The following is a 14,619-nucleotide window of genomic DNA, read 5'->3' as shown; positions in this document are numbered from 1 at the left end:
TACATAAGAAAAATATTCACATATTTATAATATTCTATGGAGAAAATAAAAGATATATAAATATATTGTGCATTACAATAACTTGTTAATGTTTCTCAATCAAACGAGGTTGAAAGGACAGTTTATCATTTCTGTTGGGACTATTGATACAGTAAGTCTGTGGTGTAAAATTGTAATAATTTCTTTTTTTCTTTGAGCTTATCAGTGCATCATTTTAAGGTATATTTAATTGTTCAATTAATGATAGCTTCATAAAGGTTCATAAGTTTCATGTTTTTGCGTGGGTTTCATGGTCTTGCCGTGATTTCTTTGTATTTCAGGACAAAATACAAATTTGTTGTATTATTGTTGGTTGTAATTTGTCTTCAATATACTTAATATATATATATATATTTTAATATGCAAAATATGTATTATTTATCTAAATTCCTAAAAAATATTAAACATAAAATGGGCACGTTTCTGTAAAAGACAAGTAAATCATAGCAGCCAAATTATTTAGTTATTATGGAGCCCATGGGTAAACTTTTTGACATTTTGAGCACTAATTATTTAAGTTAGCTGACAGGTAACCATTTTACTTTTGATACTTGCCGGCCCCGTAAATTCTTATACAAATAAATAATTACTTTAGTAAAATATGTGAAAATGATTATGCATAGTACAAATATTTCTGCCCTCCATGGTCTGCCACGTCCTAATCTGTAAACCACCTGAAGGAGGGAGGGGGCAGGTAGAGAGTCACGTGGTCACACAGGTAGAGGCACTACAAAAACGGGGAACGTTCAGCCATTACTCCGCGATGGTGACTGCGCGAGGTTTCACGTAAAATTCACACGCGACGAAACTTGGATTTACGGAGCTCACCTTTGCGCTCAGGTGTCAAAGTAAAGGTGTTTATACCTCTCGGCTCCAGCGCGTGTCTCATTTCTGGCGTATCCTCAGTTACTGTCCTTTACTTTTGTGCAGTATTAGATTAGTTTCTTTTTTGAGGCTGTGTTTGTGTTCAGATGACGGCGCAGGTAGACTACCTGGTGGTGGTTTTCACCGCCACATCTGGCGCGAGCGGAGAGCTGCTGGGATCTGACGAGAAGGAGCTTGTGCAGTTGGCTTGGCAGCTGGTGGATGTACAGAACAAAAAGGTAAAAAAACAAGCACTATATTACTTATTACAGCTAATCGTTGTTATTCTAAAGCAGGAAATGAAGTTGTAAATAAAGGAGTGTGCAGGTAAACTGAATCCAGTCGGGACTTAAACACAAACGACAGACAATTAATTCTTATTAGAATGGTCAGTCAGGTGAGTCTTCTCTATCCATATGTGTTATAAAAACATCTATAAGTTGAGTATGGGCTCTGAAGTTACTCAGTAGAATGGGAAGACACAATATTGTAAGATATTTAAACAGTTAACATACATGTAATAAAGGTCTATATTGCAACCATTTAACGCTGTTGTATCAGCATTCAGCCTGTGAGTTTCTATATAGGCTTCTGTTTCAGGCCTGACGTGTTTTTTCTTCTTCTCTGAACCAGTTGGGCAAGGTGAATGAGCTCCTCATTAAGCCTGACCTCTCAGACTTGACAGAGGAAATAGAGGAGGAGGATGTGGTGGAGGAGAAGGTGGAGCAGGAGAGTGGATCCAGAGCAGATTGTGTCTCCACAGCCACAAGTCTTGAGACAGCGTTAAACCTGGTAATAACCTCTCTGAAGTCACTAGAAATCAGCATTTTAACCTTTTATTACACGATTTGTGCTGCTGGTGGAGATGCTTGAGGCTAGATTATGAGTAGTTTTTATTTATTTTCTAAGTGTTTGACGCCTGTCTTTGCAGTTTCATCTACAACTGACAAACGAGGTGAACAGCGCGGGCGCAGGCACGTCGGTGTGTTTGTGTACAGACGGGCAGCTCCACATCCGTCAAGTGATTCACCCCGAGGCCGCCAGCAAGGTGAGCGAGCTGGTCGGGCGAGCGCCTTGCAGCCAGGGCGGATGTTCACTCAGTTGCTGCAGGAACCTTCAAGCACTCACACAGTCACAAAGGGATGCGTTGTGTCAGCACTGTGCTCTTGCTTGTATTTAATGTTACGTTGAAAGTTGATCTACAGCCGAGAGCCACTCATGCAAACCTGTCCAATGACACACGCCCATGCACATACCGTACTTGTGCACATAAAACACCACCACACAATGAAGCGGATGAAATTCTCCCACATGTCTTAAAAGTGTTACACAGAGGCTACTCTGCTACTGGCTTGAGCAAACAGCTATATGATGGCAATAAAATGGCAGCTGTTGATGGGCCACATGTTCATATCCTTTCTTTTAATTTCCTTCCTCTCCAGAACATCCTGGTCCCAGACTGTTTCTACTCTTTCTTTGACCTTCGGAAAGAGTTCAAGAAGCACTTCCCCACGTCCGACCTCAAGGCTTTGAATGCGCACATCATGGCAGAGTGTATCCTTTAATGTGTCACCTGTTTACGTTTGGTGTGCCAGTGAATGGCTGTGAAATAACACTGTTATATGTAATGCATTTAATGTTTAACTCGTGGTGTTTTGGACAGTTTTTGGTCATTTATCTGTATGTTTTGCTTGATCCCATGAGCACAAATCTACATATTAGAAGTTTATAAGCCACGGGGTGTTGGCTGCAGGACTAGAGGTTTTGAAATGCAAATAGGGAAACAATGGCAGCACCTAACTAAGCGCTCAGTGAACGAGTGTGTGTTTAGTCAACAGGGCAAACCCCACACACCCACTAGAACAGGAAAACTAACGTGTGTGTGTGTGTGTGTCTTGCCTTGCTTGCTTGCTTGCTGTATTTTTGTTTTTTGTTGCTTTTTTTACTTAATCTTTTTTTCCATTTTCTCTCTCTCATTTTGATTTTACACCTGTCAAACACCCACACATACATGTATAACGACACCTTTTTTCTCTCACCGAACTGTTAGAATGTTTTTGGCTGTTCCTTGTTTGCTTTCCTTGACGGCCTCCTCCTCAGCTCTTAGTATAGCTGCTGATGTGCCCACCATGTGGGATCCCTCAGCCACACTGGACCTGTCGGCCATAATGCCTGCAGAAGTAGCAGTACAGCAGGTCCAGATTATGGCCAGCATTGCCCTTGCCCTGCTTTCTGAGCCATATTGTGAGTACTAGATATGCTACTTCAAGAAAATGCAAATTATTTGATGTTTCCAGCCTCTCCAATGTGAGGACTGTATTTGTCTTATATGATAGTAAACAGAATATTTTTGGATTATGGACTATTGGTAGGACAAAACAAGACATTTGAAAATGTCTCTTTAATCTCTTGGAAATTGTGAAAGGCCTTTTTCACTATTTTCTGACATATTATGGACCAAACAATCAGTCAATTGAAATAATAATAATAAATATTTGGCAGATTCAACTACAATGAAAATAATTGTTAGCTGCCATTAACCATTATCACATTGATTACAAAGTACCATCATTTATTTCATTTATATGGCCTAATTATCCACTTTATTTCTCTCTTTATTGCTTTCCCATCACAGGCCACACGTTTTCGAACCCGGAGAGAGTTAGTGAGAAGTTTGAGACTGGCACTTGGTGAGTAAAGTTTGCTTAAGATAAATATTCTTTTTGTTCTCTGCCTCTGAAATCAACTCAGAGTCCACTCCTGCTGTCTGTGTGTGTGTGTGTGTGTGTGTGTGTGTGTGTGTGTGTGTGTGTGTGTGTGTGTGTGTGTGTAGCAGTAAGATGGAGAAAGTGTGTGATAACACAGTGATCAGAGCCAGAGGGTTGCCATGGCAGTCCTCTGACCAGGACATCGCTCGGTTCTTCAGAGGACTCAACATTGCTAAGTATGTTGAAGCTATATTCACAGCACTCTAATTTATTTTGTATCACTTTTCAGTCATTCAACATCATATATGATGAAACCTGCTGCTGACATAAGGTTTACATGTTGTGTTGTTGTGTAGAGGAGGGGCGGCATTGTGTCTGAATGCTCAGGGGAGGAGGAATGGAGAAGCTCTTGTTCGTTTCATCAGTGAAGAACACAGAGACCTGGCGCTGCAGAGACACAAACACCATATGGGCAACAGATACATAGAGGTATTTAAACTAATACTAATATGTGAATCAGACGCACTGCCTAGACTTAATCGAAGTTGCAGCTACACCTGTAGTGACAATAATCTCTGTCTTGTCTCCTTCGAATGGCAGGTTTACAAAGCAACAGGAGAGGACTTCCTGAAGATAGCAGGAGGTGAGAAGATAAAAACATACTATTATTTTACTTTACAAGCAGCAACCTGGGCATTTAGTAAAATTAGGTTTGGTGTTTTGTACAGAATATAGTTTGAATGGAGAAGACCAAATTAAGTCCTGAAGCTCTCCTGTGGTTCTGGTTTGAGGGTGAATTTTCTTTTATGAGAATCAACCCACAACATGAATGGAAATCTGGTGCCACAACCAAATGCCTGTTTGTATTAATGTTTTCTCTAACATTAATTTTTAGGATCTGAAAATTATCCAACAGCCATAAGATGCCATTTAATGTTATTAAAAACAGAATGAGAGGGGCAAAAAAACACCATGGAAAGCACTCCAAACTCACACAGTGCTGCTCCAGGAAGAAATCTACTGCGATAATTTCTGTTGATTTACTTGTGGTTTAGTAGGTGTGTCTGTGTTCGTGTGTGTGCCAGGTACCTCCAACGAGGTAGCGATATTCCTGTCCCGTGAGGACCAGATCATAGTGAGGATGCGAGGTCTTCCTTTCACCGCCACACACGAGCAGGTGCTCGCCTTCTTCTCCCCGGGGGAGGGTCTTAAAGAGACGTGTCCTGTCAGCGGAGGGAAGGATGGCATCCTATTTGTTCGCTATCCAGATGGGCGTCCCACTGGTGATGCCTTTGTTTTATTTGCCTGTGAGGAACACGCCCAGTGTGCTCTGAGGAAACACAAGGAAATCCTGGGGAGAAGATATATTGAGCTGTTCAAAAGTACAGCAGCAGAGGTCCAACAGGTACGTCAAGGTGTCCTCCTGGATGTGGGTGTGCTTTTTCTGTAGTGTGTACTTGTGCAAAGAGGATATATGTGTCCTTTCATTTTGGATTAAGGTTTGTTTTTTCTGTGTCTTGTTATCTCCTTCTGTTTTTTGAGGCCAAAAGAGGGGTTTTAGGAATCATATGTTTGTGTGTGCACACAGCAGAGTGTGACAAGGTGCGGGTGTGTTTCTTTTGTCCTCAGTAAGTTGTAGGAATTATTGGGCTTATGGGTGGGGACCTGCATAGCAAGATGAATTGTGTGTGTGTGCGTTTCCCTTAAGTATGTAGGTACACACAAATACTCTGTGACAGATTAGTAGTCTCTCTTTCTCTTTTGTTGGTCTCCCCCAGTCTTTCTCCGTCTCTTGTGAGATGAACACATGTGGACTAATTTTCTTATCTTCGCGGACTGATAAGCTTAAAGCCCACATACATATCTATGCAGAGGCCTTTCCTAATGCTTTTATGTATGACAGAGGAGTTTTATTGGTCCAGAAATGCAAACAAGCCAGCTTCGGCCTGACATTGCAACACACATTTACACACACACACAGCGTGGTCTTTGTTGTACACAAGATGTCAGCTAGAAGTCAACCTATACTGTATATGTCTCACTTTTTTTATTTTTTTATTTTAACTGTTATAAGTATGTATATGATGTATTTTTTTCCCCTGAAAATTATCTGAAAAGGGGAGAAAGGCCTCCCTAAACTAGACTCAGTTTAAATCAGTTCTGCCTGCTTGACTGTCTTTGCTGCAGGCAGAGTTTGTAATGTGTGTGTGTTTTAGGTGTTGAACCGTTACTCATCGGCCCCTCTGATCTCTGTGGCCCCTGCACCCTTGGTGTCAATGCTGCCCGCAGTGTCTCTCCTGCCCCCCCCTGGTGGTATGAGGGACTGCCTTAGACTGAGGGGGCTGCCATACACAGCGAGCATAGAGGACATCCTCACCTTCCTTGGCGAGTTTACACACGATATCAGACCGCATGGTGTGCACATGGTCCTGAACCAGCAGGTACTTGCAATAACCGCTCTGACACACCCATGGACTCACATGCTTTCACCACACTGCAGAGTAATTTCTGACTGTCTCTGTTTCCAGGGTCGTCCATCAGGCGACTGCTTCATCCAGATGACCTCAGCAGAGCGGGCACTTCAGGCCTCACAGCGGCTCCACAAGCACGTGATGTCCAGCCAGCGCGGGGCCAACAGCCGCTACGTGGAGGTGTTTCCCTGCAGCGCGGAGGAGATGGGCCTGGTGTTGATGGGAGGCTCGCTCTCACACACACATACACACACACACAACCGGAGCAGGAGTGGGACAGGGCTCAGCCCGCCGCCATGTAAGTCCAGACGTAAGTGCTGCTGGGAGCTGGGGGTGCTTCGGGACTGCAGGGTAGGTGGGCTCCTGCCGTGGGGGCAGGGTTGCTGGGTTTTCTCCAATCTAGTACTGTGAGAGGTAGGGGACATCTGGTCTAAGCAGGAGGATTCAAGCCTGTGTGAGACTGTGTGTTGACCTGTGTGTGTGTGTGGTAGCTCTTTGTAATTTAGTGTGATTAAATTACCCATCTGCATGCCCTGAGAAACCTCACGTGTTAACTGTTTATTCTACCTTTTCACACAGTCTGATTGTAGTTCATCTTCTTCAGCGGCATGTTTGTTGTTCATTCTTAATTTTACTCCCTTACCACTGCTTGAGTAATTCATAAGGATCTGAAAGGGTTGGAAAAGTGTAAGCAAGACAGCTAGCCTATAATATGGCAAAATGGCTTACAACTCTCCGGTCTTGTCAGATTGGTAGTGGTGGTTGTGGGATTTAGCCTCAATAGACTGGCGCATCTCAGATGTGTGCGTCTCCTGTGCTTGTCCAATCAGTGGAGCTGTGGGAAAGGTGGGCAGAGCTGAATGCTGGTGCGTAGAAATGTGCTTTGTTCTCCGTGTCTGTAGTCCTTCACCATAAATGGTGCACTCCTAGTTTTCAAAAAGAGGCTAAATGAATTAAAAAGTGGTCTAATGTCGACAAATTGTTTGAGATGAAGTGCAGATGTTCACATGAGAAGCATACAGCACAGGGAGTCATAGTAGTAGTGAGGTCATGTTAAAACAAAATTACATTTTTATGCTTCTTGGGGAAAAATACATGTTGGATACATACTGAGTCAGTAGCCAGAAACATGGCATAGACAATATATGTAAGTTGGGTCTTACCTCATATTTTGTTTTTCTGCAGAATATATCCACAAACACTTCTGGGATCCTAACAATGTCTCTGTGCTCTGAGAGAAAGCTTGCTCTCATTTTGCAAATATTGTGTTTATATAGAGGGCTCAATGCATCTATCAATTAGACTTTAGATTGCTTGTGGGAAAGCAGAACTACAGTGAATGCTACCAAGACAAATTGCAAACTATGTTGATTCGCTCAACCTCTAAGTCAATCAAAAGCTGGTTACCTGTTTGGAAGTTAGCCAACAAGTGGACTACACAGATGGTGACATATCAAAGTCACTAATAATGTAAAGGATGACAGGGTTCATACCTGAAAATTGCTCACGTGGTGAGCCACAGTCCAGTGCAACGTGCCCTGCAGATTTTACTCTTTAACACGTACATAGTGTACATGTGTCAGGTGCTGAGTAATGGTGGTCATTGTTTGCACGTTTGCATGAGCGCCTCTCTCAAAAACAAACAATGGCCAGACTTCACCATCATGACTCTAGTTCTATTTCTGTTAGTGTTTGTCTGCTTTTAAGTATTTTGTCTCTCCCTCTGTTCTCTCCTCTCCAGGTTTATCTCCACCATCCTACTCCTTCACCCCTGCTCCACCTGTCCTGCCCACAGAGGCTGCTGCTGCTGCCCTCTACCCTCCCATGGGTCAGGTGCTGCTGACCCCACGCCACCTGCCACCAGGACATGCCTACTACCCTGCTTCAGCTCAGCTATACATGAACTACGCAGCCTACTACCCAAGGTAAACAGTGATGCTTACAGATGACACGTCAATACAGCCCTTCATGTTACTTATCTCATTACTCCGTCTAGAAGTGTTATTTCTATGTACAATTACAGTTCTCTCAGTAATTTTCAATCTCCTCCTCTTCAACCAGTCTTCAGATTATTGGTGATAGGGTTTGGCAATAATTCAATATTATTGTTTATTCTCTTTCCACATAATTATATCATGGCAAAAAGTGGTTAATACGCTTCAAACACGAATGAATGAATGATAAGTTAAATTTGAGCAAGATCTGTCACAGCACGGGATCTAAAACGCTTCAGAATGTACATGTTTTGGAAATTACAGGATTTGGTTCAAGCAAAACACCCAAAAACTTTACTCAATTAGAAGAATATCATATATCTTCATATTCTTACTTTGAAATATATATATATATATATTCAGCACTGTACTGTCAGTACAGTAATGAGATATCATGATCTCTGTTGTTTAACCCCTATAAAAGTGTCACACAAAACTGTCAAATCAGGTGTGTTTTTAAATTTGCTGTACATGGTAATCACACTTTCCCACATGAAATAAAACACTGCAGAACTATTACAAATAGATTCAAGAGTTACCTGACTTCCTTGCCCTGAATTGAGCCTGTCAGGCAGTGTTTACTTGCGGGCTGTGTGCTGCTGAGTAAGCGAATAAGAAACTAAACCGGTATTGTTTACATGTTTGATTTTCTGAGCCTTCTGTTTGCTTAGGTATTATTATGGTTTGACAAGTGCGCTAAATCATTTCAAGATAATCTTTACATTCACTGGAACCAATTACATGTTATGTATACTGGTGAAGCCTTTGGAAAGTCACAGTTTTACTGTGAAATAACACAAAGACAAAAACTTCTCAGCTATGTATTTGGGTTGCAATGATTACAAAAATACTTTTGTATAGTGTTTCTTTTTTATTTTATCTGGTACATCTCTGTTAGCATTGCAGATTTTATTGTTTGCGTACCCACCCAAAATAGACTCTTGTTCAGAGTGGAAAAAGAGGAACATCTCGTCTTTGGTTAAAATGCGTCTTGCCAAGGAGAAAAGCCAGGACAAGGGTAGTTAATAACTGAACACTGTGGTATCAGAGAACTCGGTAAACATCAGTGACCTCTGCTTCTCCCCGGTCAGCCCTCTGTCATTGAGAAAACATTTATAGGCGACGCCCAAAGTTATTCCCAGTCTTGTGATTCATATGTGTTTTGTTTGCGCAGAAACATGCAGCTTTCAAGTCATTTAGTTTGTCTTTTATAGATATTTTCATGATAACAGTCCGCCTGTCTCTCTTTTCTTTCTCCAGTCCACCTGGCTCTCCTACCACTGTAGGTTTCTTCCCCTCCCCCTCCTCCCTGTCCTCCCCAGGGGGGTTGGTGCGTATGCCAGGTCTAACCTACAACAGCAACGGAGTCAAAGACCTCATTAATGCAGTGCAGGGGTACCAGGTAAGAGACAGTTCTCTACAAATGAACCATATATGCTTAATGGGTGATTATTAATACAGTTTCTATACATGTAAATCATCTGTGCCTCCAGAGTTCACATACTTCTCTGTAGGATCCAAGTGTTGTATTCAAATCTCCTCCTGTTGTGGGTGTGTAGTGTCAGGCATCCACTGTGTTTGCCCGGAGGCTATCAAACTAGTTTATCCTGTCTACTCTCCCTGTTCTGTCACACATGCACTGCTGCTTGCTTAGACTTGAATTGGAGGAACTCAAGTCTTATTTAAACTTGGAAGAGAGTGAAGAATCCCAGAGATATGATGAATTAGACTTTATACTAAATTAAGAGACAAACTTGGACTGAGAATGTACATTTTTTTCCCCATGAACAAACTCCTCTTTCACCACCATGCTGGAGTTCACAGGTCCATGTGGCCTTTAGGTTAGTGTCTGTGGTTGCTTGTGTCTCAGCCCCCTTGTCTCTATCATCCCTCCCCCTTCCTCACACAACAGTATGCCCCAGAGGATGCTCTCATGCACGCCCATGGGCCTGTGCACGCTCACGACCCAGCCAGGACATTGCTTACACAGCCCAAAGAATGGGTGTGTATTTAAGGTGTCTGAGGCAGGTGGCAGGTAAGGATTGGCTCAGTGAGGGGGATTTGTAGTTGTAGTTGTGGCTGGGGTCTCACGACAGCGACATTTCCTTGACAGGGAATTTTCCACTAACCACACCCAGAAGCAACAATGGACACATTTTTGATTGGGTTGAGTGGTTAGAGGAAATTTCTTGGACTTTGGTCAATCCTTGGGTTTTGTGTTGAATCGTTTTGATGGGGTGCTGTTTTCTGACTGACTCTAGGACACTTTTACGGCAGTGTGCTTTATCTACTACTGGCTACTACATTTCTGTCCTCAAGAAGTTATTTATGGGCTACAGCGATAGCCAAGAGGGCTAATTGACCGTTTGCTGAACCCCGCTTCCGGACAGCGATTGTCCAATCATAGCTTAGTAACCGTAACTAGGCTCAGCAGACCTGTCAAGCTTTGGATTTGTCCATATGGCAAAATGTTGTGAATGGGTCTCAAATAAGAGAAGTACACAGTATCTCATGAGTCTGGATGGTTGTGTCTTTTTTATCACCTTTCTAAAAACATAAAACACAACAGTAAAAGTGTAAAGGATGGATTAAACACTGTGTTTATCTGCTCTAACATGAGCTGGAATTGTTAGCATGTCCGGCGAACTAGCTTACTACCCTCAGAAGTAACCCAACGTTACTTACAAAAGGGCTTGTTGTTAGCTAACTAACTGTATTATAATGTTGGGGGAACAGGTTGTGTTAGAAAACTAAAATATCTGTTCAGAACTGGAACATTCACTGCGTTTATTCTCTGTTAACTCTCTGTTTATTCCTAATCCTCAAATCCCTTTCTCTTGTTTTCAATCAACTCACTGATTATCAGTTTTAGCATTAGCTTACGCTAGCTAGCTACAGCTGATAAAATCTGCTAGCGTCAGTTCTCTGTTCAGCCGACAAAATCAAAGGTTGTCAGCTAGAAATGAGAAGCCTGCTTTTACTTCTGTGTGAAGTCGAAGACAATCAGAATCAGCTTTATTGGCCGGTTTTAAGTTGCTCCCAATGTTCTTACACACAGAACAATTTACAGGAAAATAGAAATAGACATACAGCTAAAAACAAGGACAACAAAGCTGAACAAAGACAGGTACAAATAATAAACTTTGAACTATGACAATAGTATGTTGATCACAGTTGGAGCTCTTCTACAGTTTGAATCGGCATGAGCTATATTAAAATAACTATATTAAAATATGCCACAGTTATTGTAAATTGTATCATGTGCCAAAAAAGGAAAGCTTGACAGGCGTAGCAACAGTAACTAAGGGGGTGGGGCTTAGCAAATGGTCAATTGGTGGCGTAGTAGTGTAATAATAGATTGGTAATTACAGGTATAGCCTTCAGCTGGTTGAGAAGGTGATGGGTAACATCTGGTGCTGGTGTGAGGGCTCTGTGTTTTGACGCTTTTACACCAGGGATAATACTCTTATGTCTCTCTTCCCTTTCCTTACCCCAAACACTCCCTCCTCTCCCCCTCCAGAGTCCCGCAGAGTCCGTTTCTCTCCTGAGCAGCAGTCTGATTGGTCAGTCCAGCGGAGGTGATGCTTCTCTCATGTCCCTCCCCGCTCTCATGGGCAGTACCTGGACCTGACCCTGCTGTAGGGTCACACATATACAAAGGTCATGTGACAGTTTGGTACATGTCAAAGACTTGTAATGTATTGTTAGGTTTTTAAAAATAGTCTTTTAGATGTGTTATTTATATCTTTAAGAACAGAAATTAATGTATTTTATACCAAAATCATTGTGGCCTTAGCCAAAAATAGCAGTTTTGTCTTATATTGCACAATGTGTATTTTAAAAGCTTTATAGAGATTTTTTTTTTACATGTTATGATATTATAATCACTATGATATATTTGCTAGCCAAACTAGAGAAGAATGACCTAGTAGCAAGTGAGCTAAATCTTTTCCTTAAGCTTCTCTGTGAAGAATGAAAGTGTGTGTGTTTTAGTGTGAAAGAGATGAAAATGAGTATTATGCATGGCTGTGTTGATGCGTCTCCATACTTAATCTGTTTATGCAATACATTTTATGTGTTTATATACATTTGATACAGTACACAGTGATTGTATTGGAAGCTTTAGTGCATGAAGAAGTTAGTAGTAAAACTTTAAGATGTTTACATAATGCCAAATATCAATGCACTGCTAATCAGTAAGACTACTAATGAATATAATAGCAGTATCTTTGAATTATAACATATATGTTACACTGTGAGCTTGTCAAATAGTCTGATCCTTGCATCAGGCTTCACTTACAAAAATGTGGCATCTCACACTCATTAGCCCCCTCCTTTCCTCCTTTATGCACCCAGTATGGGTCTGTTTCAATGTTGTGTCATGCCAATGTTGTCTTGCCTTTTGCTTTGGACTCACATCTGGACAGAGGACAGTCCCAGTCCTCTGTAACTTAACCACAGGATGGCATTCTTCAAGAGGACTCATGTCACAAGCTCTCAGCTTACTGAGTGAATCTCAGGAGCCAGAGGTGGTTTTTGACATAATTTCTGACATGTTTTACTCAGATCAGACAAAGATTTATCAGTCCATCACATTTTCCTTGTCTTCTCTCCACAATCTACGCTGATGACGGGAATTCAATGGAGCAAACCGGTCTCCCTGCAGAAATCCCTTCGCCATTTCTCTTTTTAACTAAATAACTCAGAGAGTAGATGAAAAGTTGAGAAGGGAAGGAAATGAAGGACACCTCTGACATGTATCTTGTGAATGTAATTGCCATTTGAGCCCTGCAAAGTTGCTATTCGGGCTCCATTTTGCTGTACACGTGTCCTACAGCAGGACGTCCTGCTGTGGTAATGCTGAAAAAAACAATAAAAGTAACATGTGAAGTCTGCCGGCCTTCAGCTGTTTGGTTTCACTATTTGCCGGCTTAGTGTTTCACTTCATTTTGTACTTATTTTGCTTTTCTAGGGTGTGTGAAGTGCAGGGGCCCGAACACACAGGTGGAGTTGTCTGATGACAGAATGTAGCTGGAGGCAAAACTGTGGGAACTCCCTCACACTATCCTCAGTGGTTACCTCTGCGTTTCCCACATACACACACATGCTATGGCAAAGAAACTATTGTCACTCCGACACACTAAACACATTATCTGAGAGGATGGCCCTTTTTTTTTTTTTAACAGGTTGGAAAAGTGAAGAATAGAGAGTGCAGGAAAGGGGAGGCGAGAAAGACGGCACACAAAACCCTGTCAGACCCCCTCAGGGCAGATTTGGCATTGTGTAATACAATCTTGTGCACCCCACCCAACTTGATCCCTTTTAAACACACTCACAAAAAAAACACCGTCCAAACCGGCATAGCAACACCATTAGTATCTATGCAACAAACTTTTTTTTTTATCTCTGTAAAGAGCATGCCAACGGTCTCCTTCACTTTATTCTGCATAATAACAGTAGTTAAATATATCATTTATAATATAAGTACAACCTAACCTGTTGTACTAATGGGTCATCTGAAGCAGACACATATCTGCAGCATTTTCCCCCATTAACATATTCTGTTAATAAATATTAATAAGATAATAAATATTCACTGTTAATAAATGTTTGTTTAGTAGCTTTTGGTTTAAAGCAGCTCAAGATGCACCATTTGTTATGTTAACCGTAATTATGGTAATTGCTAATTCCACTCTTAATGTGCAATTAGGGCTATGTTAGAAATATTGTTCCATTAACATTTTAAGCTTGAAATCAGGGTTGAGTTGAAAACTTAGGGTGGAGGATGTTGCAGTTTTTTTTTAAGTCAAGGGGAGAGTCCAAAGCAAATACAGTTGTAAGTAAACAAGCATAAGGTTCCTCCCTCCAAATAATTTCCATACAGTCTCTTATTATGTATAAACATTTAAAGCAGGATGTGATGGGTTATGATTTGAAAGTCTTGGTTATTGGCTCGTCCACATAATTATCTATCATCTATCAAGGTCCAGCACATTCCTCAACTCATACCAGAGCCTCTCTGCTGCACCTTGCCTTGAAGATGAATTATCTAACGCTAAAGTGGTTCACCGAAGGATAGAACAGAGGTGCAATTACAGGCTGACTCACTGTACTGCACCTGATAGGTGTGTAGAGGCAGATAAATCAGTAATATTCTTTATAACAACATTCCCTCTCAGGGTGGGTGAGGCCTACATACACACAGGCACGCAGGGTGAGGCTCATCCACATTCCCATGTTGGCGCAGAGACCAAAGATGCTGCTACAGAGTTGTAAAACTGATGACCTTTATTAACAACACAATCAACACATACAGTACAGCAGCAGATCGTACGCTGCCTCAGATGTGGTTGTGACGAGAAACCAGAGCTGAAATAAAGTTGTTGAGCAACAGGGTTATGCTTAAACTATAGCTAATTTCCAAGAACATGACTTCTGAGGTCAGTTTTGCATTTGACCTGTGATGAAAACTCAAACTGCATGTAAAAAAATAGCTGAGTGATCCGTGATCTATTCCTCGCGGATCAATGTGTTCAGCTGCCA

At 41.6% G+C, this 14,619-nt stretch overlaps 1 protein-coding gene across 5 annotated transcripts; it reads left to right on the top strand.

Moving 5' to 3' along the window:
* Positions 1-809: 809 nt before the first annotated feature.
* esrp1 (epithelial splicing regulatory protein 1) lies at positions 810-12,998 on the top strand. Of its 5 annotated transcripts, none has more exons than XM_070911324.1 (16): positions 810-1,142; positions 1,537-1,695; positions 1,835-1,951; positions 2,346-2,457; positions 3,004-3,147; positions 3,539-3,593; positions 3,737-3,847; positions 3,968-4,100; positions 4,212-4,254; positions 4,697-5,016; positions 5,828-6,052; positions 6,140-6,392; positions 7,824-8,007; positions 9,337-9,478; positions 9,989-10,078; positions 11,597-12,998. In XM_070911324.1, exons 1-16 carry the CDS (start codon positions 1,011-1,013, stop codon positions 11,705-11,707), a joined length of 2,331 nt encoding a protein of 776 aa, XP_070767425.1. In that variant the 5' UTR covers positions 810-1,010; the 3' UTR covers positions 11,708-12,998. The 5 variants fall into 5 exon arrangements, with proteins under 5 accessions (XP_070767425.1, XP_070767429.1, XP_070767427.1 ...); XM_070911328.1 differs by having other exon boundaries at positions 6,140-6,380; positions 9,989-10,111; positions 11,597-11,629; XM_070911326.1 differs by having other exon boundaries at positions 9,989-10,111; positions 11,597-11,629.
* Positions 12,999-14,619: the final 1,621 nt, after the last annotated feature.

The sequence above is a fragment of the Enoplosus armatus genome, chromosome 9, assembly GCF_043641665.1.
Source record: "Enoplosus armatus isolate fEnoArm2 chromosome 9, fEnoArm2.hap1, whole genome shotgun sequence".
In the NCBI taxonomy this organism is placed as follows: Eukaryota; Metazoa; Chordata; class Actinopteri; order Centrarchiformes; family Enoplosidae; genus Enoplosus; species Enoplosus armatus.
The sequence above is the reverse complement of the archived record's forward strand: the minus strand, read 5'-3'. Positions and strand labels throughout refer to the sequence as shown.

Bases quoted from the DNA above. Each gene is read 5' to 3' on its own strand.
- esrp1 (XM_070911324.1), top strand. From the start codon at position 1,011: ATGACGGCGCAGGTAGACTACCTGGTGGTGGTTTTCACCGCCACATCT. The intron at 1,143-1,536 runs GTAAAAAAACAA...TCTCTGAACCAG, and splicing joins TGGATGTACAGAACAAAAAG to TTGGGCAAGGTGAATGAGCT. The intron at 4,101-4,211 runs GTATTTAAACTA...TTCGAATGGCAG, and splicing joins TGGGCAACAGATACATAGAG to GTTTACAAAGCAACAGGAGA.